At 41.5% G+C, this 27101-nt stretch overlaps 1 protein-coding gene across 3 annotated transcripts in view; it reads right to left on the bottom strand.

Annotated features, from left to right (window-relative positions):
* The window catches only part of cttnbp2nlb (CTTNBP2 N-terminal like b), a 103620-nt gene that overhangs the window by 6812 nt on the left and 69707 nt on the right, over positions 1-27101 (bottom strand). For 2 of the 3 annotated variants that reach the window (XM_048553265.2, XM_048553266.2), the window contains one exon: positions 17088-26769. In XM_048553265.2, the coding sequence (XP_048409222.1) occupies positions 25045-26769 (1725 nt within the window). In that variant the 3' untranslated portion in view covers positions 17088-25044. Of the gene's footprint in view, positions 1-17087; positions 26770-27101 lie in introns of those variants that run through there. The other variant, XM_059653325.1, reaches the window with a different exon arrangement.

Raw genomic sequence — 27101 nt, 5'->3', positions numbered from 1 at the left:
AGAGCAGTGGAACATTAAAACACCAAGTAAGCCCAATTCCACAACTTACCAATCCTGCATGTAAACCTTGGAGAAGGTTCACGGCACCTCATACCCTCTCAAATGAACAACATTAAAGCAATTTCTTACATATGTAACATTTGACACCTCAATCCAATTTAGACTGATTCAGTTAACGGTACATTACCTGTAAAATAACTACCAGGGAATAAAGGAAATCTAGAGATGTCTTCTCACACTTATGTTGAATTTAAAGGCAATATGACTCCTCCTCTTTCCCCACACCCAACAACATGATTCACTGCCTTAACATCTAACCAGACTGTTAGGAGTAACCTATAAAACACAACTTAGAGTGGCCGAGGAACGTACTGTGCGTGGGAAGGCAGCTGGTTTGTACACTACCTCACTAATCACTACCAGGGTGGACATAATGTTTTTGACTCGCTAATAAAAATATTTCTTGAAGAAAGAATGTTAGCAAGGCTTGGGCCACTAATTTTTTTGTTTTTTTTTAACAAACAACCCTCCTCACACACACTTAAGACAGAGAGCCAGAGAGGAAAAATTGCATTTTCAACACGGGAGCCCAGGGAAACTAACGGTCAATGTCCTTAGCCCAATTAGCCTGTGTGTTAAATTGGCGGATATATCAAACATCAGCTGCCAGCCTTGTTCCGTGGATAGTGCTTGTTCTCTTGTATCAGAAAGTAATGAGTTCAAGTCCCCACTCCACAGATTTGAAATTAGATGGAGACTCTCAGTGCAGTACTGCAAGAATGCTACACTGTCACGGAGACCAGCTTTAAGATGAGATGTTAAATCTACCTATTCAAGTGGATGTAAAAACTTCCTTGGCTTTTCAAAGAATGCAGGTCAGTCCACCTTATTTACTCTTCAACTGTTCCTGAAAAGTAGATTATTTAGTTATTATTGCATCATGTTAGCGGAATCTTTGGGTGCCCAAATGGGCTGCTGTGATTTTCCAATTACAATAGTGGCTTAGCTTCAGAAGTCCTGAGATTGCCACAATGTTTAGGAGCAGACAGAGAGGTCATGAAGGTTGCTACATAAATGCAATATATTGCATTATTAAAAACACTTCCCTTTAAAGAGTAGACATTTTCTTTCTCATTTGGCACTTGTGGCTCTCAATATCTCTAAAGCATTAAATATCGTTTCAACTCAGTAACCAGAAAGTATATAATTGGAAATTTGAAAATAAAACCCTTCAAATTCTAAACTTGGAAGAAAGACAAGAGCTTGGCTTTTCTCATTTCCTTGTTTTCACCACCTCTGCCCACTGAAGGACCTGAGCAAATTCCTCCCAGGCAGCCAACACCAACACTGTGCCCACTGGTTGAACAAAATTCTTCAAAAAATTGATCCACCTAAAGAGAATCCAATGCCCTACTGAATCACAATTCTTTAGGACTTATTTCATGGCTGCAGAGTCCTGATGATAAAACTTGGCCTCCACTTCACTGAAGGAAAGCTTGTTCTCAGAAGTGACTGACTAAGATTATTTTTGCCTTGAATGTTAATGCTGTGAGATGTCAGTTCAGGCCACGTTGACCACTTTGAGCTTCTGGGCCCAATAGTTAGAATGCACCATGTGGCTTGCCTCACAGAATACCAAACACATTTCTCACCAAATAGCAGAAAGTTTCAGTCACACCTATGTCTCTTTCTAGCTCCTTTGCTTGTCTATAATTGAGGGTTAGTTAGCTGGAAGGCTGATTTGTGATGTGGACAGCATTGGTTCAATTCCTAAATCCAGCTGGGATCCCCATGAAAGACTTTCCTTTCACATTGCCCCTCAGCTGAGGGATAGTGGTTTTCAGTTTAAAACTCTACCAGCTGTCTCTCTCTCTCTCCAGTAATGGGGGAGCTGCCCACCATCACCACCTTCTCAAAGACAATTAGGGATGTGCAATAGACACTAGTCCTACCATGGTACCTGCTCACCATGTTAAAAAAATAAACGAATTAATGAAACTGAAAGAACTGTGGATGCTGTAAATCAGAAACAAAAACAAAAATTGCTGGAAAAGCTCAGCAGGTCTGGCAGCATTAGTGGAAACAAATCAGAGTTAATGTTTCAGGTTGAGTGATCCTTCCTCAGAGCAAATTAATGACATTTCTTTAAAAAACGTACGTGCAGCCAGGAATAAATTCCTCATGCAAAGTGTTGTTAATAATTAGAAGGGTCTTGCACTGATAATGGAATTGGTTTGAGATTCATGCAAGAAAAAACAATTGACTGCTTTGACAGTGTAAGATTTCTATGGAACAGTGAAGCAGAGGGAGTAAATGATTTCCTTCATCCGCAATGGTTCTCAAGTCAGAACAGACTGCGAAGTGAATACAAGTTTGCAGTGGAGAATTCATAGTGACTGGGTAACAAATGTGGAATTGTTTTCCAAAGCACTGGAGATAATATCTGGGGACCAATCAACTCGTGCATACACTAGCAGACCTCTTGTTGGCGGTTCATCCACTAACCTGGACAGGATGGAGAAAGGAAACCGTTCACATTTATAACAGCTGTCATTACTTTTAGCACTTTGACATAACCTATTAACTGAATTTAAAGGATACTATAGTAATGTGGATAAATGTAGCAGTTAACGTATGTACAGAGATGTGTTAATGACAAGATTATTTATTTATTTAGTGTGGGAAAACGCATTTTTCTAGTAAATCATCATGTCCTGAAAATCAGAAAGAGCTGCCACTTCTCTGGTTAATCGTGATCATTTATGTTGAGAAGACAAAGTCTAATATCACATTTGAAAGGCAGGATTTTTGTCAGCAGGGCTGAGAGTTTAACCCGAAACCTGTGCCCAAGTAAGAAATCTTCCTAGGCATCGAACGTTGTGAGCAGTGGCAAGAAAGTTGGGAAAATTGTGAGCGACTGGTGGCAAGGAACTTCTCAATGTTGAGAGCAAAACACCCCATTTCCCAACCAAGCAATGAACAGAAACAAGATTCTTGCTAATGAGCAGCAAGAGGCCTTTTTGCATGCTGTAACATCTCATTGTTAGTTCACCTTGCCCAACTGATGTGAGGTTTCCCATTCTCCTGCTCAGAAACTAGATGGTAACACTTCCCAACATGGAAGTTGGAGTCAGTTTGCTCATGACTCCAGCCTGCCCTTCCTGGGCACCAAGCACCAACATCTTGCAGTATGCTTAATGGGGAGTAGCTGTAAGCACCAGCCTGGCCCTGTTTTCAGATGTTGGCATCTGATGATAACCAATCTCATCACATCCTCATGTTGAGGTACCTTTGATTCACTTACAGTCTGCACTTCAAAACTGCACTTTGGAACGCAGACTGGCATTTTATGCTTCAGAGCTGTTGCCAAGGCATTTCACACACAAGTACCCAGCTCGTTAGATTGGACCAGGCTGCAGTTCAGGGATCCTCATTTTCTCTCAGCACTCAGTCACCCTGTACCTGTGTGGATGCTCACAGCTTCTTTGTCTTACCTTGCCTTTTTTGCATTGTCCCCCCTCCCGGAGTCTAACGGTTCACAGTCATTCAGCCTTGCCTTGCTGTTTAGTACAGACATAAAGCTAGGCAGTTAGTCAGAGTTGTTAGTGCTGATCAGTCGAGGGGATGGACATGTTGCTGTACGGCACCATGTGGTATCAATCTCACACCCACACCAAGTGCCAGCAGCTACACACTGCATGTGCTTCAACCAAATGGCTAGATCACAAAGTCTAAGGGGGGGTAAGTCCTCAGTCGAGTAAGGAAGACAGCCTTCAGTCAGGGAATCTAAGTATAGGAAACCACAGTAAGACACCATCAGTCAGCTGCTTGTGTGGTCAGGATCAGCTTCCTAAGGAGTGCGTTGCAATCAGCTCTGAGAGTCCAAGGTAAACAGTCTGGGGATTAGCAGTAAGACAGCCGAGGAACAATTACAGAGATCAGCCAGGAGTCTGGTCAGTCATTAGTCAGAATTGGCCATCCAAGTTGCTCAAGAGGGCAGGCCATGGCCAGTTCTGGGGTTTGTCTACAAAATAAGTCAAGTTGAAGGGGGTTTATCAGGGGCTACTGCTGCATGTGGAAACTAGGGAACTCCGATTTGGGTGTTGGAAATAGCATGCTGGGGTGTATAGAAGGGAACAACTGAATATATAGAAGGGAGCAGTGATTGCACGTGGGAGGGAAAATGGTAATGCCGGGGGCTGGGGAGAAAGTCATCAAGAGTCAGAGACTATATCTGGCATGCTGACCCTCAGTATAGCTGCAAATCATGGTCTGAATGTGGGAGGAGGGGAGGATGGGGTGGTGAAGCTGGGGGTTATAGAGGAGGGTGTATAGCCTGGTTGGGAAGATGGGGAAGCTCAAGGCTGATGGGGGTAAATAGGGAGGGCTATGTTTGGATGCTCACCAAGGGCAAGGAGATGTTCCCGAGATTCACTACGTCAGAAGTGACCATTGTTCACTTCCATCGTGATGCACATAGCGAGTGTGCAATGGAGTTGAAAATATCATAGAATCCCTACAGTGTGGAAACAGGCCCTTTGGCCCAATAAGTCCACACCGACCCTCAGAGTATCCCACCCAGACCCATCCCCCTATAACCCACATAATCTACACATCCCTGAACACTATGGGCAATTTAGCATGGCCAATCCACCTAGCTTGCGAATCTTTGGACTGTGGGAGGAAACCAGAGCACTCATAGGCAACCCACACAGACACGGGGGGAATGTGCAAACTCCATACTGTCACCAGAGAGTGAAATTGAACCCGGGTCCCTGGTGCCATGAGACAGCAGTGCTAACCACTGAACCACCCTACCACCCCAAAAATGACTGCCACATCGTGGAGGGGGTGGGGCGTGTGTTCCATTCTGTGAAGGAGGTGCAGTGATTGTAATGAGGTCAGCCATTTGGGCCTCAGAATAGGATTTCCCTGATTGGACCAGATTAACAGCCCAGGCTGACAGATATAAACAAGTATCAGAGGTTTTGTTCCCTCTGAGAGCTGGCCGTGAGGAAGTTACATCAGTGTCAAGGACTGTCCACGTGTAAATAATGTGTGACTTGGTGATGGGAACCAGTCTCTGTCAAGTGATTTCAGGAGAGGGCTTCAGTTTTAATCAACGAGGTTCTACAAAAGGATAATCACATTGGCCAGACACTAGCATGGATGTGATGGGTGATAATGGGAACTGCAGATGCTGGAGAATCCAAGATAATAAAATGTGAGGCTGGATGAACACAGCAGGCCCAGCAGCATCTCAGGAGCACAAAAGCTGACGTTTCGGGCCTAGACCCTTCATCAGAGAGGGGGATGGGGTGAGGGCTCTGGAATAAATAGGGAGAGAGGGGGAGGCGGACCGAAGATGGAGAGACCTCCACCTCCCCCTCTCTCCCTATTTATTCCAGTTCCGTCTCCCCATCCCCCTCTCTGATGAAGGGTCTAGGCCCGAAACGTCAGCTTTTGTGCTCCTGAGATGCTACTGGGCCTGCTGTGTTCATCCAGCCTCACATTTTATTATCTTGGATGTGATGGGCCTTTTTTCTGTGCTGCAGATCTCTCTAACACCAATAGAATACAGATGAAAGACACCAACGAGGGCAGAAATCTAGAGTCGTTGGCCTATTGTGTGGAGTCCAAATACTAGCCTTGAGCTCCCTTGGTCACACCTTGCTGCCTCAGGACGCCACTAGATGTTTCCTGTTGGTGATGAAACAGGAGACACATTGCCATCGAGGCGTAAAAGTTCAGGCATGCTAAAGACACATTCACAGTAGCAGGAATGAGAGAGCAACACAGCAATGGGCAATGACTCTTACTGATCACCAGGACATAGAGGTCTCAGCATCACCAAGGGAATGGTCAGGGCCAGGGCTCTCTCCTTGTAGGCGGCAAGAAGCTGAATGGTGGGCACCGCACCATCTATCTTAGCTCTCTCTGCCCAGTTGTGGCCTATTTTCATAAGATAAAGGATTGAAAGAGATGGAAGTGGGTGGCTTAGCTGTTAGCGTTGGTGGAAGTTGGTGGGGTGTCTCAAGTGGGCAGGCAGCATAGAAAGCATGTAAGAGTTGGTCAGGTGAGTGCAAATGAAGGAAGACACCGCATGCAAGAGTGAAAGTGGTAAGCCAGGAGCCTTGGTGGGTGCTGTTTGCAGTAGTAGAGGTAGATTGAGCCTGAGGCAGCAGAGAGAAGATGGTGGCACTTAGCAGCACGGAGTGGAGAAAGTCACCTTCTTGTCATACAGCTGCATGTTTCTGTAGACCATGGGCACTGCACCAACTCTGATGGCAACCTTGGACCAGGCTGGTAGTGTCCGGCATCATGGTCATCTTTGCTGATCCTGGGATAAACAGACAGCTGTCCTCCACATCACCCCATCTACCAGAATCTCCAGGTCCCTGTCTGCAAAGCAGGATCCTCCTATTCCCTTTGTTTGACATTGCTGTGGCACGAGGTGCACTTTGCAAGACAGTTCTGGGGACAGCCAGCATTTAACTGGGTTCACAGCTGGGCGCCGGTGCCAGGGATCCCAGGAGATCCTGGAGATTACAAACAGTGTGTGGAGGAATGGAGGTGTGGTGTATAGGTAACAAGTCAAAACTGAGATGACAGAGTGAGAAAACTTGCTCACCCTCACTGAGAGAAACTTTCAACTTGTCAAAGTTGATACTTTGTAGATTTCTGGTAAAATTCAGATCAAACCCTTGGGACTGAGATTTGAATTCAACTTTCTGACTCTAGCCAGTGTGCACCAATTACCTCATATCTGTCAAAGATAGAACATATTGTCTGTACTTTTGGTTTGGAGATTTTGTGGAAGGAACACGACAAACATTAAAAAGTTGGATGCAAGTTTTAAGAAAAACAAATCAATATTTAAAGAGGAAGTGTTTTAACGTTTCCTCGCAAGTACAGTTTTCTATTCAGCATTTTGAATGTTGTTCTTGGCCATTGCTGAAATTCTGAACCAAAAAATGTTTCGTCCAAAGCCAATAGGAAGAAATTACAGAAAATGTTTTCAGGCAATAGTCTGCTCAAGGAGGCCACAAACCAAATTGGAAGTGAGATTTAATTAAACCTTGGTGATTTATGGGTTAGTATCATACAAAATAATCACAAAAGCTGTCAGGTTATTGTAAAACAAGCAATCACTTCCCTTGTATATTACAGGGAAGGAAATCTCGTCCCCAGTGCCAAATTTGGACTTGCATGGGAACCACTCACTCCCACAAATAAATGATTAACCTCTGTTGCAAGCACTGAGTCAATAAATGCACTGTAAACGTGGCCATGCTTGCACAGGCCACATCGTAAGAATGAATATTCATTTAAAATGGATTCAAAAGTTTGCAATGGATTCTGCATTCAGGTTGAATTTTATTTATTGTCACTTGTATTTTGTTACAAAATTCAATGAAAGATGTTGATAGTGCCATCAGTATCTAGCGGCATCTTAAAACAGAAAAGTAAACCAAAACACAGGCAGAAAAATAATGGTCTTTACCATTATCTTCTTTTCTCTCCAAATTCGGTCCGCCTCCCCCTCTCTCTCTATTTATTCCAGAACCCTCTCCCCATCCCCTTCTCTGATGAAGGGTCGAGGCCCGAAACGTCAGCTTTTGTGCTCCTGAGATGCTGCTTGGCCTGCTGTGTTCATCCTCGTGAAGTGCTCAGCCACAGGCCTGGAGCAGCCAGCCATGTGTCCCCTCACATTGCAGCTGTAACAAGAGACACTGCTCTTTGGTGCCATCTCGCCTCCACCGATGCCACTGCCAGGATTGTCACAAGAACAAAGAAAATGTTTAAAGACTTCCAGAGTTAGAGTTTATAGTATACAGGGAGAAAAGTTAAATCAGAACAAACGTGGCCGAATCCAAGGATTAGGCAAGTAACCTTCACATGGAGCTAGCTAGATCACCCTCAATGAATGGCAGATCCCTCACACCCTGCCCCTGCCACAACCGCCCCAAGAGGATTCCCCTCGTTCTCACACACCACCCCACCAACCTCCGGATACAACACATCATCCTCCGGCACTTCCGCCATCTACAATCCGACCCCACCACCCAAGACATTTTTCCATCCCCACCCTTGTCTGCTTTCTGGAGAGACCACTTTCTCCGTGACTCCCTTGTTCGCTCCACACTGCCCTCCAACCCCACCACACCCGGCACCTTCCCCTGCAACCGCAGGAAATGCTACACTTGCCCCCACACCTCCTCCCTCACCCCTATCCCAGGCCCCAAGATGACTTTCCATATTAAGCAGATGTTCACCTGCACATCTGCCAATGTGGTATACTGTATCCATTGTACCCGGTGTGGCTTCCTCTACATTGGGGAAACCAAGCGGAGGCTTGGAGACTGCTTTGCAGAACACCTCCGCTCGGTTCGCAATAAACAACTGCACCTCCCAGTCGTGAACCATTTCCACTCCCCCTCCCATTCCTGAGACGACATGTCCATCATGGGCCTCCTGCAGTGCCACAACGATGCCACCCCAAGGTTGCAGGAACAGCAACTCATATTCCACTTGGGAACCCTGTAGCCTAATGGTATCAATGTGGACTTCACAAGCTTCAAAATCTCCCCTTCCCCCACTGCATCCCAAAACCAGCCCAGCTCATCCCCTCCCCCCACTGCATCCCAAAACCAGCCCAACCTGTCTACGCCTCCCTAACCTGTTCTTCCTCTCACCCATCCCTTCTTCCCACCTCAAGCTGCACCTCCATTTCCTACCTACTACCTCATCCTGCCTCCTTGACCTGTCCGTCTTCCGTGGGCTGACCTATGCCCTCCCCACCTATACTCTCCTCTCCACCTATCTTCTTTTCTCTCCAAATTCGGTCCGCCTCCCCCTCTCTCTCTATTTATTCCAGAACCCTCTCCGATGAAGGGGTCGAGGCCCGAAACGTCAGCTTTTGTGCTCCTGAGATGCTGCTTGGCCTGCTGTGTTCATCCAGCTTCACACTTTGTTATCAATGAATGGCAGACTGTTTTGGCCAAATGAACTTCCTTTGTGTCTATGGCAGACAAATTCATGAAGTTTTCTGTTTTAGAAACAAGATTAGAGAAGCTGGGTTTACTCTCATTGGAGCAGACTAAGACATGACTTTAGCGAGGTATTCAAAATTATGATGAGTGTTGACAGGGTAAAGAAGGATATTGTTTCCATGAGTTGGAATGTCAGTAATTAAGGGTCACAAGTTCAAGCTTGTCAGCAAAGAGCAAGAGGAGAAACTTCTTTACTCAGTGTTAGGATTTGGAATGTGCTGCCCGGAAGAATGCTGGAGGCAGATTCTAAAGGAGGTTTCATGACAGAGCTGGACATCAATTTGAAAGTGATGAAGTTAGAAGGTGACAGAGATAGGGACGAGCTGGGTAGCTCTTTCAGGAGGGCAGAATGGCCTCCTTCTGTACTGTAAAACTCTGATTCTATTCCTTATAGTCACAATTGACTTAAATAAGGAAAATATTCCTTGAAGTTTACACAGGCTAAGAAGTGATTCTAGTTTCTCTAAGTGATTAAACTTTATAGGGGAAAATGTTACATTAGATTCCCTAGTGTGGAAACAGGCCCTTCGGCCCAACAAGTCCACACCGCCCCTTGCAGCATCCCACCCAGACCTATCCCTCTGTAACCCACACACCCCTGAACACTATGGGCAATTTAGCATAGCCAATCCACCCAGCCTGCACATCTTTGAACTGTGGGAGGAAGCCGGAGCACCTAGAGGGAACCTACGCAGACATGGGGAGAACGTGCAAACTTCATACAGACAGTTACCAGAGGCTGGAATCGAAACCAGGTCCCTGCTGCTGTGAGGCTGCAGTGCTAACCACTAAGCCAACGTGCCGCCCCAAAAAGAAACCATAATTAAAGATAACAGAGCACATGGATAAATTCAAGGTAACCAGGCAGAGCCAACATGGTTTTGTCAAAGATAAATTATGTTTATCTAACTTACTGGAGTTTTTGGAAGTAACAACTTACACCATGGAAAAAAAAAGGAACCAGCCAATGTAATGTACTTAGATTTCCTGAAGACATTTGTTAAGTTGTCACATCAAACATTATTATGGAAAATAAAAGCTCATGGCGTTGGGGGTAATATATTGCCATGGATAGATGATTAGTTGGTAAACAAGAGACAGAATAGAAATGAATGGATCTTTTTCAAACTTGTAGAATACTACAGATCATGTGCCATGAGAATCAGTGATGGGACCTTAACTCTCTACAATTTATGTAAATAAGTTGCAAAGGGGCTGAAGGCATGGTAGCTAATTTTGCTGATGACATAAAGATAGATAAGGAAATGAGTTGTGAAGAGACCATAAGTAGCCTACTAAGGGATATAGACAGGTTAAGTGAGTGGGCAGAGATCTGGCAAATGGAGTATAACGCAGGAAAGTGAAATTATCCATTTTAGTATAAATAACAAAGAAAACATGTATGATTTAAATGGTGAGAAGCTGCCGAACTCTGAGGTACAGACAGGTTTAGGTCTTAGTGCACAAATCGCAGGTTAGTATGCAGGACAAGAAACAAAAGCTACTAGAATGTTATGTTTTATTACGAGAAGAATTGAATGCAAGAGTAGGGAGCTACGCTTCAGTTATTCAGGACATTGGTGAGACCTCATTCAGAGTACTATGCACAGTAGTGGTCACCATATTTATGGAAGGAAGTTAATCATTGAAGGTAGTTCAGAAAAGGGTTACTAAACCAATACCTGGAATGAGCAAATTGCCTTACAAGCAAAGGTTTGTCAGGCCTGTATCTTCTGGAGTTTGGAAGAGTCAGATGTGACTTAATTGAAACAAGATAGATGCTGAAGGGACTTGGCCAGGTGGATATGGAAGGGATGTTTTATTTTAAAGAATGAGGTCATAGTTTAAAAATAAAAGCTCACCCATTTAAGACAGATATTGGACATAGGAGCAGAAGTAGGCCATTCAGCCCCCATTGAGTCTGCACCACTGTTCAACAAAATCATGGCTGATTTGATAATCTTCAACTCCATCTTCCTGCCTTCAACCAATAAGCTTTGATTGCCAGACGGTTTAAACATCTCATCACTGAATATCCTTAATGAGAGCCTCAATCACCTGTGGCAAAAAGTTCCACGAATTCATAACCCTTTGCACAAGAAATTCCTCATTTCTGTCTTAAATGTGTGACCCTGTACTCTGGTCCTACACGCTCCTACTAGGGGAGACAACCTCTCAGCATTTATGCTGTCAAATCCTTGAAGAATCTTGTATGTTTCAATGTTACATCATTCATCTATATTCCAACAATAAAGGCACAACGTACTCAATTTCTTCTTAAAAGATTGGCCTCTTCAGAGAGGAGGTAAAGATTTTCCCTGATGGGTTTGCACCTTTGGAATGCCCTTCCTCAAAAGGCAATGGATACAGATTCTTTTTAAATATTTTTATGACAAAGGTAGATGCATTCTTAATTATCAAAAGGATGAAAGTTTATCAGGGATGTGCAGGAACGTAGAGTAGAGGTTAAAATCAGATCAGCCATGATCTCTTTGAATGACAGGTCAGGCTTGAGGGGCCAAACAGCCTGTCATTCCTTGTTCATATCTTAATAATCGTATTTAAAGTATTTTCACCAAATATATACACCTTAATGCCTACTCTCGATTACATAGCTTTTGAACTGTCCAGCTGGTACCTGCAGTTTGCATGCATATGTGCACCTACTTTTGTGAATCTGCAATGTGTACACCACTAAATAAGAATATGTATTCCTGAAGATGATAACTATGCCAAAGGAACAATTTTAGGCACCCAGTCGGAATCAAAAAAAAAAAGCCAGACGCACAATGAATTTCTTCCGAACCTAACTTTTAATTTCATAGAAGTGCCCCTTTTGCTCAAAACTGGATTCATTCCCCCTAACTCTTGAAGGAGAATGTAAATTTAATGCTGAATTAGGAGCAGTTTTGGGCTGTGCCCACAACTGCTGCGAAATAAATTGAAGTTACCTAAACTGATTCCAAGCAAGACTTCTCAGCACAGATTTTTGAATTGTTTAAAAGATTGGATCTGAAAGTGGAGCGGCTGACTAATCCTCCATACCTCTCAAAGCTTTTAAATTCTCTCATCTGCTCACCAACCCATAGGGGGAGAACATTAAATTCCTCTCAAATTCTTGATTTTGAAATAGTTATTCCACCATTTGCACCTCTTAATAACTGTGCCCTCTGATATATTGGCATCAGTTATGTGTTATAATGCTTTGAATGCATTTTTCAGCTTGCTACATCCTAGTCACTTCCAAAAACTGGACAGACTATGAAGGCATCCGCCTGACCACACAACCATGAGTTAACTCAGTGGCATGGTCTTAAGTGAGGAGTAGTAAGTATATTTATAAATCACACCTTTGATGATTGCCAGATTGTTGCAGGCAGTGCACTCATGGACACCAAGTGAGAGCTAAACTGCATTTTATAACTGATTTCCAGCATCTGCTGTTATCCCTTCAGTTCACCAGCTCCTCAACGCTCAGAATCAAGGTGCTCTCATGATCAATCCAAAATGACAAACCAGATCTCGAAAAGGTGTGGCCAGCTGCAGACTATATCCAACAAAACACTTGTACCTTAAGGGACAACAGTGTATTAACGAATATTAAAGACAGGAAACAAAAAAAAATATTTTAGCAAACATCAGAATTCAAGCCATGAAACACAATGGCTTGTTCCAATTTTATGCTACCTCTTGTCAAAATGTTGCACATATCCTATTTCTGTGCTAATCCTAGCCATTACAGCTACATCCTCTGCGGCAATAAACTTGACAGGTGTATTACCTGCACTCGAATCATGGCAGACGAATCAATACACACATTGTGGGTTCACTGTCGAAGGAAGAACTGATGGTGATGGCATGGGTTTGCCAATGAAACAAAATAGGCTTGGAAGTGGTTTTTACCTCTCCATTTCTGAACACTATTTCTTAATGTGACACCAAGATGTAAATAAAACAAGATTTCTTGGTAAGAATTTAGATTTTATTGATTAATGGTAATTACCACCATAATGAGAAGATATGCACTTTCTACAATTTTTTAACTTTTACAGCGTGCAGATTCAAAAGGCACTTAAAAGTTGCATTTTGAATTAGTTGTAGTTTCCGCATGAGCATGAACAAAATTCTGATGGACAGCAGCTTTGGATTTAAGAAAATTTGTTAATGAAATAAAACAAAAGGAATCACTAATTTACATGCATTTTTCATTGTAGAGTGCATAGAATGTCTGAAAAAATACTGACTCCACTGTATGCAAGTTTTACAGTTGATAAATTATTAAAAATATATTGTCACTATTTTTTTTTACAAGAATATCAATTGGTCCAAAAGGTTATGCTGTAAGATGGAAGCACAATTCAAGAATGTTGCATCGAGTTAGTAATATAATAAAACTGGAAACTAAGTTAAAACATAAGTTATTTCAAAATAACAACAATGATTCATATCAAATGCAGTCTACACATTGATTTGACATTACTAGGCAGACAGACAAGTTTCTTGTTTCACATCAACCCCATCTTCAAGATTTTCAGGAGGGAAAGGGTTATAAAGTATTACTTTATCATTGTATTTAGGTTTGATTGATGCTCCTGTCATTGAAACAACCATTGTTTCCAATATGAACCCAGATAGACTACTAAAATTATTCAGTTTCAGACCCAATATAATTCAGGTGAGCATGCACACTTACATCTAGAGAGATCGAACAGGAGTGGATCGGTAAATCCGCCCTAACTGAGGACACTGAAGCTACTGCAGCACTCTGATATCAAACAGCTAAGTCAGTGCACGTTAAAGGTCAGGCAGATTCTAATGGTACAGCTACATATTGCTTCACAAAATTTGTAGACAAACCAGTCTAGGAGTACACTGTTTAGGTTTTTTTCAACACACAAATAGGACAAAAATATCCTGTTTTGATGATGATTCACAAATAATATGAATTGGCAATGTTGCAGAATTTTAAGGATATTGCTTCCTATTTTCAGGAAACAGTAGCTACTCGTGTTAAGATTCAACTTTTATGGAAAACAGTCCTTTGTATTAAAATTATTTACAATTTGAAAAATTGCAATCTGAATAATCACATGACAAAATCACAATTGCCTCAAAAATATTTTTTAAGTTTGCTAAAACCTATGACTATAATATTTTAATTTATTTAGTAAACAATGAACAGCAAATTAAAGACATACCCTACAAAAATAGTTTGATTTAAATTGATAGGATTTTTAAAATTTAGCTTTCCTAAAGCCTCAGTAGCTACAGTAGACATCAGATACAAAGCAATTTGCAATAAACAAACACATCTGGTACATTTCAGATAAACTTTTTATGCTGCAGTTTATTGTATGCCTTAATACTAATGCTTGTATGTAAGTATACACATGTCAGCTGCAGTTGCACTTTAAGATAATTTTTGCTGGTCGTGTGGCATAGTGGATGAAGTCAATTGAAAAAGAAAAGCCATAATATAAAAACAGCCTTGACATCTCAAAAGGATATAGTTACCGATAGTCATTTGTATTGCAAAGAGGTATATACATTGCTTACATACCTACTTCTATCCCTAAATATGCCCTAAGAAAAGAAGAAAAGCTATTATAGGAAGATAATGGAGATGTTCTGAAAACTCATCTGGAATTATTTACTTGCCCTTCAGATGATGCATGTTAAACATGCACCATGTCTGTCAGCCGTTTGTATCTTTGTTAAGTATTTCACTATTTACTGCAGAACACCTAAATAATGTGTGTTTATATTATATACATGATAAATGCACACACATTACAGGCAGTAATTTTATCAAATATGCATTTTAGTCTGGATGAACAGCCCACGTGTAAAACAGGGAAATTTTTAAATACATTTTATACTGGGTTTAAGTTGGTTTGATAAAGTATTTAGAGAGATGCATTTTCTTGGCAAATCTCAATAATATCGTCTAAGGAATAACCTCAAACCCTGAAATGGCCAAATGCCAAGGTGGTGTGTGGAAGAAGTAACGTTGAAGTTTCATACGCCTCAAGTTTGTCAAAACCTATGTTGATTTTCAATTATTCCAGTAGAAGACATCAAACAGAATTTCCTGCAAAACCTGGTGAATTTTAAGCCAGGTTTGATGTGTTTTTAGTAATCTGCCGCTAGACATTACTATAATAAGAATTAAAATTAATTTTAGTAAGTAATCTCTATCAAACTCCATTGCTATTGTTCCAACACAAATTCAAGACGTGTAATTCATGTTTAGTATCAGTTGTTCCTATGAACTAACTTTGACAAAATTTCAGTGGCTCGGAGTCCACAATAAATCTGTAAACCTATGGTTATGATAATCTTATATTTGTGAATCGCTGATGCAATATTTGCAGTCCTTTGCTAGAAGTAATTAACACACTGAAGTGCGTCAAATTTGCCATCCACATTCAATGCAATTAAAAACAGCAGAAAATTACTGGACCAACTTGATCTGTTTGACCACCAATACCGATCACTTGAAGTGGGTCAGGTTCAGAATTGCAGATTCAAGTAGACTTGGATGACTTTTGTATCAAAACATATTTCTTTCAATTGAAGAAAAAATTTAAAAAGGCACTGCATTGAATTATTGTGATTTTACAATGTATGCGCTGCTAAATTGCTGTGTAGGGCCTATTGCACTGTTGTGAAAAACATCTATCAACCTTTACAAAAGAATCAGATTATTTAATTGCATACATTTCTTGTTAAAATCTGCTGCAGAAAATTCCTATAATGATATTAAGATTGACAAGTCGCCAGGCCCGGACCAGATTTGTCCTCGGCTGCTTTGGGAAGCGAGAAATGCAATTGCTTCGCCATTTGCGAAGATCTTTGCATCCTCGCTCTCCACTGGAGTCGTACCTGAGGACTGGAGAGAGGCAAATGTAATTCCTCTCTTCAAGGAAATAGGGAAATCCCCGGCAATTATAGACCAGTAAGTCTCACGTCTGTCGTCTGCAAGGTGTTAGAAAGGATTCTGAGGGATAAGATTTATGACCATCTGGAAGAGCATGGCTTGATCAAATACAGTCAACACGGCTTTGTGAGGGGTAGGTCATGCCTTACAAACTTTATCGAGTTTTTTGAGGATGTGACTAGAAAAGTTGATGAGGGTCGAGCTGTGGATGTGGTGTATATGGACTTCAGTAAGGCATTTGATAAGGTTCCCCATGGTAGGCTCATTCAGGTGGTCAGGAGGAATGGGATACAGGGGAACTTAGCTGCTTGGATACAGAATTGGCTGGCCAACAGAAGACAGCGAGTGGTAGTAGAAGGAAAATATTCTGCCTGGAAGTCAGTGGTGAGTGGGGTTCCACAGGGCTCTGTCCTTGGGCCTCTACTGTTTGTAATTTTTATTAATGACTTGGATGAGGGGATTGAAGGATGGGTCAGCAAGTTTGCAGACGACACAAAGATCGGAGGTGTCATTGACAGTGTAGAGGGCTGTTGTAGGCTGCAGCGGGACATTGACAGGATGCAGAGATGGGCTGAGAGGTGGCAGATGGAGTTCAACCTGGATAAATGCGAGGTGATGCATTTTGGAAGGTTGAATTTGAAAGCTGAGTACAGGATTAAGGATAGGATTCTTGGCAGCATGGAGGAACAGAGGGATCTTGGTGTGCAGATACATAGATCCCTTAAAATGGCCACCCAAGTGGACAGGGTTGTTAAGAAAGCATATGGTGTTTTGGCTTTCATTAACAGGGGGATTGAGTTTAAGAGTCGTGAGATCTTGTTGCAGCTCTATAAAACTTTGGTTAGACCGCACTTGGAATACTGCGTCCAGTTCTGGGCGCCCTATTATAGGAAAGATGTGGATGCTTCGGAGAGGGTTCAGAGGAGGTTTACCAGGATGCTGCCTGGACTGGAGGGCTTATCTTATGAAGAGAGGTTGACTGAGCTCGGTCTCTTTTCATTGGAGAAAAGGAGGAGGAGAGGGGACCTAATTGAGGTATACAAGATAATGAGAGGCATAGATAGAGTTGATAGCCAGAGACTATTTCCCAGGGCAGAAATGGCTAGCACGAGGGGTCATAGTTTTAAGCTGGTTGGTGGAAAGTATAGAGGGGATGTCAGAGGCAGGTTCTTTACGCAGAGAGTTGAGAGAGCATGGAATGCGTTGCCAGCAGCAGTTGTGGAAGCAAGGTCATTGGGGTCATTTAAGAGACTGCTGGACATGTATCTGGTCACAGAAATTTGAGGGTGCATACATGAGGATCAATGGTCGGTACAACATTGTGGGCTGAAGGGCCTGTTCTGTGCTGTACTGTACTGTTCTATGTTCTATGATGCTGTATTTCTTCTGATCCTACTCCAACATCACCATTCTTCCGCTTACAGAATAGTGACAACCCTGAAAGCATTTTCTAACACATATAAAGAATACATTTAAACAAAATGTAAAACATTTGGCCATATAATTAAGGCGACAAAATTTGTACTCTGGCAGTTTTCAATATGAGGAGTGATCATCAGAATTGCTTGGCTGCAACTCTTATTCTACCACAAATATTAACATTTATTTAAACTGTATTACAACAACACATCCTCTATATAAATCAGCTCCTCACTGACGTTCCCATTGACTAGAAATTGTTACATCAAAACTATTCATCAGTGAGGACTTTTATTTACAACATGTAGAAGACTTCCCTTCAATTTCTTGCTTGAAACTTATTCCACATGATCATCATTTTGAATGAGACTTTTGAGATTAATCCTAGGTTTGCTCTTCAATCCAAACCTGCTCACTCAATAGGTGACATTAAATGCCCTGCCCTGAGGCGAGGTGGGGTGGGGTGGGGGGAGGCGAGGTGAGGTGTCAGGCTACTAGATGGGGATCCTCACTGCCTTCCCACCTTGCTGCCAATTAAGGCCCTTAAGGGGGCAAATAACATCAACTAAAAGGTCCGATTTCACAGCTGCAGGCATTCAATAAGCAGTGTGCACTTGGGGTCGGGGGGGTCAGCCACCGACCACTTACTTATATGGGAGGCCTTCCTCAAAGGTGCAACATGGGATGCTCGCTATGTGCTCTGGCCATTGAGTGATACAGCATTCATCTGCATTAATTATTTATTGAACAAATGCTACAGCTTAATTTGTAACTTACTTGCCAGGTCAGCTTAAGGATGTGGAATGGGCCATTTAGCACCCAGAAAGTGGTGAGCCTGTGGAATTCTCTACTACAGAAAGCAGATGAAAACAAAACAGTGAGTGTTTTCAAGGAGTCAGATATTGTTCTTTGGGCTAAAGGGAACAAAAAGTATGGAGAAAATACAGTCATTATCCTACTGAATGATGCAGCAGGCTCGAAGGGTTGATGGCCTACTGCTATTTTCTATGTTAATGCTTCAAACACTTTTAAGGCTTTGCTAAGTACATTAAAAGAATGGTCATGGTAGCTGCAACTCACTGAATAGCAGGACAGAAGGAAGCTCAGAGGGATCTTGGGGTGCTTGTCCACAGATCCCTGAAGGTGCAGAATAGGTTAATAGGGTACTGATGACGACATTCAAGTTCTAATGTAGATTTAGTGTATTTTTGGTGGTAGACTCGATGGGCCCAAGGGTCGCTTCTGCATTGTAAGTCTATGTTTGAGGACCTAGAGACACTTCACAGTACTACTGTATCTTTGGTTCCACCCCCATCATTGGTGTCAGATAACCACTGGTGTCAGCTTTGGGGGGGAATAAATACCTCAACAAAAACAATTTTCATAGAAGTCATTTATAATTTTTTTTAAAAGTAGAATTTACATTAAGCAATGAAATATTATACTACGTTCTGAATTATCACTCGTTACAGACACGAGGGACCATTTTCCAATATATATGTGTGGAACTTATAGCGGCAGTTTTGCAGTCATGTAGTTGAATGACCTGGCTATACACCACTCACAGCAAGTGAAATCACAAGTTTTCCAATGACTAATGACAGTTTCTTAATGAACGTTCCCACAGGTAAGGAAGTACAATTATGTTTTTACCCCTCTCTATGTGGATTGGGAGTATCTGAATTTGTCAGCATGCTACAGAAAGTGGCATCTTAACTTATGAGCTCTGGTCACCACAGTTTAGGAAAAGTGTGAGCATCCTTAAGAGGGTGGAAAAGAGATTTGCCACGATTGCAGGGATGTGCGATTTTAGCTACAAATTTAGGTTGAAATAGCTTGGAACAAAGAAGAGATATGATCAAAGAATACAATAAGACACAGATTTACAGTTTTGGACTGGAGATGCAGAGGAACTTTCTAAAAAGAGTTAAAGTGCTAATGGCTTGGAATTTGCTACTTGTGAGAGGCGATCTTATACAGAATTCTTAAGGGGCTTGACAGGGTAAAAGCTGAGAGGATATTTCTCCTCATGGGATAGTGTAGGATGAGAGGACTGTCTCAAAATAAAGGGGCACCTGTTTAAGACTGAGATGAGGCAGAATTTCTTCTCAGAGGATTGAGTGTCTTTACAACACCTTGCCACAGAGAGATGTCAGGAGCAGCGTCCTTGCAAATATTTAGGACGGGGATAAGATTCTTGAGCAGTAGGGGAATCAAGGGTTAGGGGAAAATGGCAGTAGAGGTGAGGAATGTCAGATCATCCATGATCTTCTTGCAGGCTTGAAGAGCTAGATGGCCTACACCTGTTCCTACTTCTTGTGGTCTCATAATGGTAATAAGCAGAAATCATCAATGATTTCTAAAGAAGGTGGACTTGAATGAAATGAATTCGGAGAACCATGGGAATCAAATCAGGTGACAGGGGCTGGCTGGATTGCTCCAATGAAAGCCAGCATGGATTCAACGGTCTCTGTTGTAAATAAATTATTTTAGAAGTGGGAACTTGTAAGACTTGAGACGGTGTGCCTGTGATACAATGTGAGTAGATCTGAGGGGTGAGTGGAATGTGGAGTGTAATATAGGTCTTCGATTATGTTTCTTATCAATGTTGAGAAATTAGGTTGTCGGTGGGGGGGACCGCGGAATGATTTGACAAAGCAGAAATCCTACTAGTTTTGACTCAATTACACCGCATTAGCCAAGGTGACAATTTCATGGTGGAAGTAGTAATGTGTTAGTTGTGCTAATATGCAGAATAGTCTTTTTCAAAAAGGTGAAAACAAATCAGCAACATTTTCCAGAACAGCACTTTCTCTAAGTAAGATGTTGCTTCAACATTCCAGTCACCCATTCCAATGCTGTATAGTCAAATAGTGTCAGAAAAGCAGGAGGTTGCTACCCATATCGTAGAATCAACCAGTGAGATTTTGATTAGGCCAATATTTGCCACGTAGAAGTTCTTTTTCATCGTTTTTCAAACAGCTGAGAGTGTCTCTTCAGAGTGTCAGGCTCTTAGTTTTTATGGCTCCTCAATATTGAGCATATAAAGAAATGTGAAATAAAAGCGTGGATAAAGAACGAAGAAGAGGAAATGAAGGGCTCTATATTGGAATCATGTATCATTTCTGTTAGGATCAAGACTTACAACCAATCAAGCAAATAATAGCATAAGGTTTTGTGATTGCTTTGAATTTACCAGGAGTATTGAAAGGAAATAAAAGTTCTGCTTCATGAAGAGGAAATGAAATCAACTCTCCCCTCAACAACACAACAGCTTCTCCTCTTCCACCCTCTAAAGCAAGTTAACTATAGGCAAACGAGTGAAAAGTAATTCATGATTTTACTGACTGGATCAGAACTTACAAAGAGAACACTGTTGCCTTCATCTACACATGCTAGGCATGCAATGTTTAAACAATCAAGGTTTACTGTGACCACTCTCATCACTATAAAAATCCCTACAATTCTTTGAATAAAATGCTCAACCATGAAATGCTCTTTGGGAGGGAGGAAAAGTGCATACTATGTTAAATTCTTAACTATCCCTCAAAAACTTAAAATCTATTGTGATTTTAAAATAAAGACATTTAAATAAAACACAGAGTAAATGTAGTTACTTGAGGTGTTCATTTGTTAGTTGAGTAATAATAAGTTTCCAAACTGCTTACTTATAAAATCTGCAAAATGCACCTGGACTGGGAGTTGTGAACTTGTCTGGACCTGATTATTTACATACACCATGACTAGAACTACATTCCTGGTGCAGCTAATTGTATGTTACGAGAGGACATTGTTCATGTGGCATATTAACTTAAAGGGGCACAGAAGGGAGACATATGATGGCAAAGCTGGAACAATTTCTAGAAGTCTACTAATCAAGTTATTTATTAAGAATATTTCTTTAGCCTGGTTGAGCTCTGTCCCCAACTTATCTACCAAAAGAAAAATCATACCTCTAAGAAGAATCTTTTTTAGAGTTCATGTTTGTATTGGTTCATGTGACAATTAGGCTTTAGGCTTGTGAGTCACACCAAGAGTTGAAGTAACTACAGGTAGTTCTCCCATACTGCAATACTTGCGTTCTTATGTGACCTCGTGCTATAGAAAAATCACTTTATAGGGTTAATTGCTATAGAAAAAAATCAACACACCTGTACAGCAGAAAGTTTGTGTTATACAAACAGGGTCCACTATTTATCAATCGCATTACAGCCATTTTACGTTAACAAAACACGTTACAGTATTGTAGTTCAATCTGAAACTTTTGCATAATACCGAGGGAGTAGTTCACTGTTAAAAGTGCAATCCCATTGCATGAGGCAGTAAATCAAAGGTTGCAATTTTAGATATGTACCAAGGACCATGAATTTGGAGAGCAAAGAGATCCCCATGATGTGTATTCCTCCCCTAGCAAAATAAACTAAGAACATTTATCTAAGTCTTTTGTTAAAATGGCTGCTATATTTGCCTTAAGACCAAAATCACTGCACTTCAAAGGAATTCAATTCATCCAAAAATCTGCAAGGCACAATAAGGTGCAAGAAAATGTACAATTTTTTTTTCCATTTTAGTAGTTGTACCAAGTTTTTCACTCCAAATTACATAATGTAATTCATGTGCCTCCAGACCTCAGAGTTTGGCAGGAGCTGGGGGTAAAGGTGGTTATAATGAAGATCTGGTACAAAAATTAACTTTGTGGAGTCTATAAAATTAATGAATGAAATCTATGGCAATTTGTTTAAACTTGTAGCCAATGCAAATTAATATCCACAATGAAATGCACCATTTGACGTTAAAATTGTGCAGTATTGCACTCAAATTATTAAAATTCTGACTTACCTATGTCAATCTCAACTGTGATCAACACTTTCCAGCAAGGGGCAAAGAAAGCAATTTTCTTAAGCCAAGGTACCCGGGGGCACTTATGAAATCCTATTTCAGGCATATAGAAAGTAGTAGATATCTAGTAACAAGCTCTCCCAGCCTTTGGCCAGTAGAAAAACATGACAAATGAACTCCCAGCAGATGTTTTGGCTGATAGGATGGCAGAAGGGTTTTTTTTAGAATGAAAACTGTGTAAAGAATCCTATGAATTTTATTAAATCAATTTTATGAAGTTAATCAAAAATAGACATTACATCTTTTTATATATTGCATACGATATGCTCATATGCATTTTTTGATTCATTAGCTCACCATTATGTTCTTGCCTTATTTAGTTTTGTTAAAAGCAGATGATTTAATTTAAACAAGCTACTGACAGTTTTATATCTTTTATCACTATGACTTCTCAAAATATGTATGACAAACATTTGTCACAAGATATAGTCAGAAATTTAACTGAATGTAATGTGTTGTCTAGTGGTGAGAACAAAGCTTTGTTGCTTACAAGCTGAAGAACTGTTTGCATATGCTTTTATGCTAAAAGTTAACTACATCATCACATACCACAAAGAAGACATTTGGCAATTAAGGAATGCAGTGTCAAAAGTTGTGAACCACAAGAGTACAAATTACTCAGTTTGAATCCCAAATGTAAAACAAACACTTCACCATTAACCCTTTAGAAACATCATCGGGGAGGGATCGAGTTCCGAAACCAAGAGGTTATGGTGAAGCTGTACAAAACTCTGGTGCAGCCGCACTTGGAGTATTGTGTACAGATCTGGTCACTGCATTATAAGAAGGATGTGGAAGCTTTGGAAAGGGTGCAGAGGAGATTTACTAGGATGTTGCCTGGTCTGGAGGGTAGGTCTTCCAAGGAAAGGCTGAGGGACTTGAGGCTGTTTTCATTAGAGAGAAGAAGGTTGAAAGGTGACTTAATTGAAACATGTAAAATAATCAGAGGGTTAGATAGGGAGAGCCTTTTTCCTAGGATGGTGATGGCGAGCATGAGGGGGCATAGCTTTAAATTGAGGGGTGAAAGATATAGGACAGATGTCAGAGGTAGTTTCTTTACTCAGAGAGTAGTAAGGGAATGGAACGCTTTGCCTGCAACAGTAGTAGATTCGCCAACTTTAGGTACATTTAAGTCATCATTGGATGAGCATATGGATGTACGTGGAATAGTGTAGGTTAGATGGGCTTCAGATCGGTATGACAGGTCGGCACAACATCGAGGGTTGAAGGGCCTGTACTGTGCAGTAATGTTCTATGTTCTATCATCGGGGGATAACTGCATAGATAATGCAGTTTAAAATAAATTAATTCAGGCCTTCCTGGAACTATCATACTGCACTTAAAATGCAGTCATTAGTTTAAAAGAAGTTCCTAAACCACTACCAGGACACTTTATTTACAAAATCACGATGATAATATAATTTAATGTGAGTGGTTCAACCATTTTACAGTCATGTGACAGAAAACATACTGTGTCCTTTATGGTGGCCGTCTGAGTGGCGTTTGTACATTGTGTGTGCGCGCGTGTACAGGCTAGGTGGATTAGCCATGGAAAATAGAGTGCTACAGGGATAGGTTGATGGGCGGGTCTGGGTCAGATGCTTTTCGGAGGCACGACGGGGACTTGATGGGCCAAATGGTTTGTTACCGCACTAAAGGGATTCTATACTGACATACCATCCTCCCCTCAACTTACTATCACAACAAAGTAGGCTTTAAAAGATTGTTGCAGTAACCACTTGTAAACATCACCATCAAAATACTGCTCAGCGCAGTAAATATTCAGTACAATAAAAAGCAAAATACTGTGGATGCTGGAAACTGAAAAACAGAATGCTGCAGGAACTCAGCAGGTTAGACAGCCTCTGTGGGCAGAAAGAGTATTAATGTTTTGAGTCTGGTGGAGCTCATATTGAGCCCTGAATTGCATGTGAAGTCATTTGCTAATTTATTTTTTCCCCCCTAATTTGAGTTGTTTTTTCCAAGTATATAAATACAATTATATGTGACAAATTGTGAAACAAAGAATTGTTAGAATCAGAATCCCTGGAGTGCGGAAGCAGGCCATTCCACCCAAGTCCACACCGACTCTCTGGAGAGCATCCCACCTAGACCCACCCCAAACTCATCCCAATGTCAATCCGCCTAGCCTGCACATCCCGGACACTATGGGCAATTCATCATGGCTAATTGACTGTGGGAGGGAACTGGAACAAACACGAACAAACCCATACAAAGGGAGATGTGCAAACTTCACACACGGTTGCCCAAGGCTGTAATCAAATTCAGGCCCCTGGTGCTGTGAGGCAGCAATGTTAGCTATTGAGCCACCATGCTGCCCAGTTATGGTCACTGGTTTATGTTAGTTTATGGATAATTCACAATTTTTAAAAATTACATTTGGAATTCCTAATTGTTAGGGGGAAATTAATTTTGACTGAATAAGCATATAACTAGTTGAGATTTTAGGATTTTTATCTCCATGTTTTAGTGTGCACATTCAGTTAATTCTTTCCACATAATCTGTAAATCAGCGGCCTTGACATTACTACTAAAGATATACAGGTTAGAATGCAAAATTAGAAAATTCTGAAGTTAACAAAATAATGTGTAGCAAATTGGATATTGTACAAGTACAGAATGCCCTATAAATAAATAATAAACTGTGCTGCAATTGAGAAACTTCATATCTGCAATAAGAAAAGCGTAACTCACATTTCATTTCTAGACAGCTTAACTACTAGTTGGTAGAAGTATATCAATCTCTTTACTGGTTGGTGTAATCAAACTGTTGTTCATGCCACAGATGTTTGTTAAGTCCACTGTGGCACCACAAACATCCATGGGAACTGCTGAAAGTTTCATGGAAGCTGCAGGATTTAGTTCATTAGATGGTGTCCCCACTGGTGCAACATGGATTACACCCTCAGTCCCTTCCTCAGAGCCCATCATTGTTTCTTGTTCAGGCGAACATTTCAATGAAGCTTCCTCATGGATCCCTGTTTCACGCCAATTAAAGAATCGTTGAGGTTGAACAGAATTGGAAGCACTTGATTCATTTTTAGCAGACAGCCCAGTCTGGGAAGGTCCACAATCTGTAGCTGCTCTACCCAGTGGGTGAGGTGATGCAGGTGATTGTGCAAGGCCAGGCTTCTTAGGAGGAATTGGTGGAGGATTTCCTCTGTCCACTCTAGATACTGTTGGCGATTTTATCCCAGGAGCCATTGGACATGGCGGACTCGAGACTTTACTGGAAGTCGGTGAATGATTAACATCACCAGTTGGTGTTTTTGCTGAACTACCCAACTGTCGGTAGTCAGTACCAAAGGGGGAATTATTCGCAGTTTTCAGAGGTCCTGGCTGGCTTGTGAACCTAGAGAGGACTTGGGTCACAGTATTTCGAGCTAATTGTTTGGCTGCTGAACTATCAGAGGTAGTGGGTGACAGGTCCCTTGGAGGAGGACTTTGTAATGCACCGGTCTGTTGATCTTGCTCTGCTTGAGCTTGGAATTTAAATCGAGCTGCATGAAACCTTTGGTTCAGCCCAGCCTGGTAGGATGACTGGAAGCTGATGCTGGGGCTTGTTGAACTAGTGAGTCGCTTTGTCAACACTGGTGATGAACATGGGGAAGATGATACAGAGGAAGCAGCTGAAGAGTTCACAGTGTTGCTTGGAGAAACTGAGGTTCCACCTGTGAAATGTGGGACAGCACATGAAGCCACATTACCACTTCCATTTTCAAGCGAGTGCCCTGGAGATGGAGAAGGTACTTTGCTCTCAGTACAGAAAAGAATATCTACACCATTGCCGTCACATGACTGTTCATCCCCATCATTAACCATAAGTGATGTGCAATGTCCATTTAGTTGTGGGACAGTCAGCATTGATGATGTGCAGTGTTTTTCTTTTACGTCACTTCCATTAGGCACTTTCACATGACTACAATCAGTTTGGCATGAAGGGGATATTGTCTTGCTTTTCTTAGCACCGGCCTCCAATGGAAAGGTTACTTGTGATTTTGGTTCATTTGCTACTACTTTATTGGAAGTTTCAGCTTTATTTTTAAACTCTTCAATAACTTGCTTTAAACTTTGCACTTCCTCATTGAGGGCTCGTGCCCGGTTTTCTTCCCGGTTTAGCCTTGCACGCAGTTGCTCCTTCTCAGTATCAAACTCGGAAAGCTGTTTCTCCATTTGGGCCTCCCTTTGCAAAGCTCGCCGTTTCTCGGCGGCCAACTCCTCCTCTTGCTCGCTGCTTTTGGCCATCTCTTTTTCCAGCTTGAGTTTCAATTCTGCAGCTTTCTGAACTTCCTCTGCTGCCTTGTTGGTTGCTTTTTTGCATTCTTTCATCAGAACAGTGGTTAACTGTTTGTGTCTTGTTCGTTCGTCCTCCAGCTGTGTAGACAGCTTCTTCTGTTCCTTTTCTACTTTCTTTACCTGTGATTTCTCAAATTCAAGCTGTGAGGGGGAATTTTGAGGAAAGAAGAACAACACAATATAAAGTTATTATACTGTAATCATTTATCCGTATTCCTCCAAATCAAAAGGAAACATCTTTCATATTTAAATTGGCACTGGCTGCATAAGGTCTGCATCATTGCCAAGAATGGAACTTAAAGCAATCTAGCTGTTCTGTAACTTATCACAACACTGCTGTTTAAAAAATACATCCACAGCTGTATCTTTCTGTTCATCTGCAAATGACTCCATTTCACAGGCAGCTTGTGGCATCGACAGCTGCCACAAACTAAACTGGAGGAAGGCAGTGACAGCTGTGTTAGAGGATTAGG

Source organism: Stegostoma tigrinum, chromosome 21, assembly GCF_030684315.1.
Source record: "Stegostoma tigrinum isolate sSteTig4 chromosome 21, sSteTig4.hap1, whole genome shotgun sequence".
NCBI classification, from domain to species: Eukaryota; Metazoa; Chordata; class Chondrichthyes; order Orectolobiformes; family Stegostomatidae; genus Stegostoma; species Stegostoma tigrinum.
Note: the sequence above shows the minus strand (reverse complement) of the source record. Positions and strands in the feature narration are given on the sequence as shown.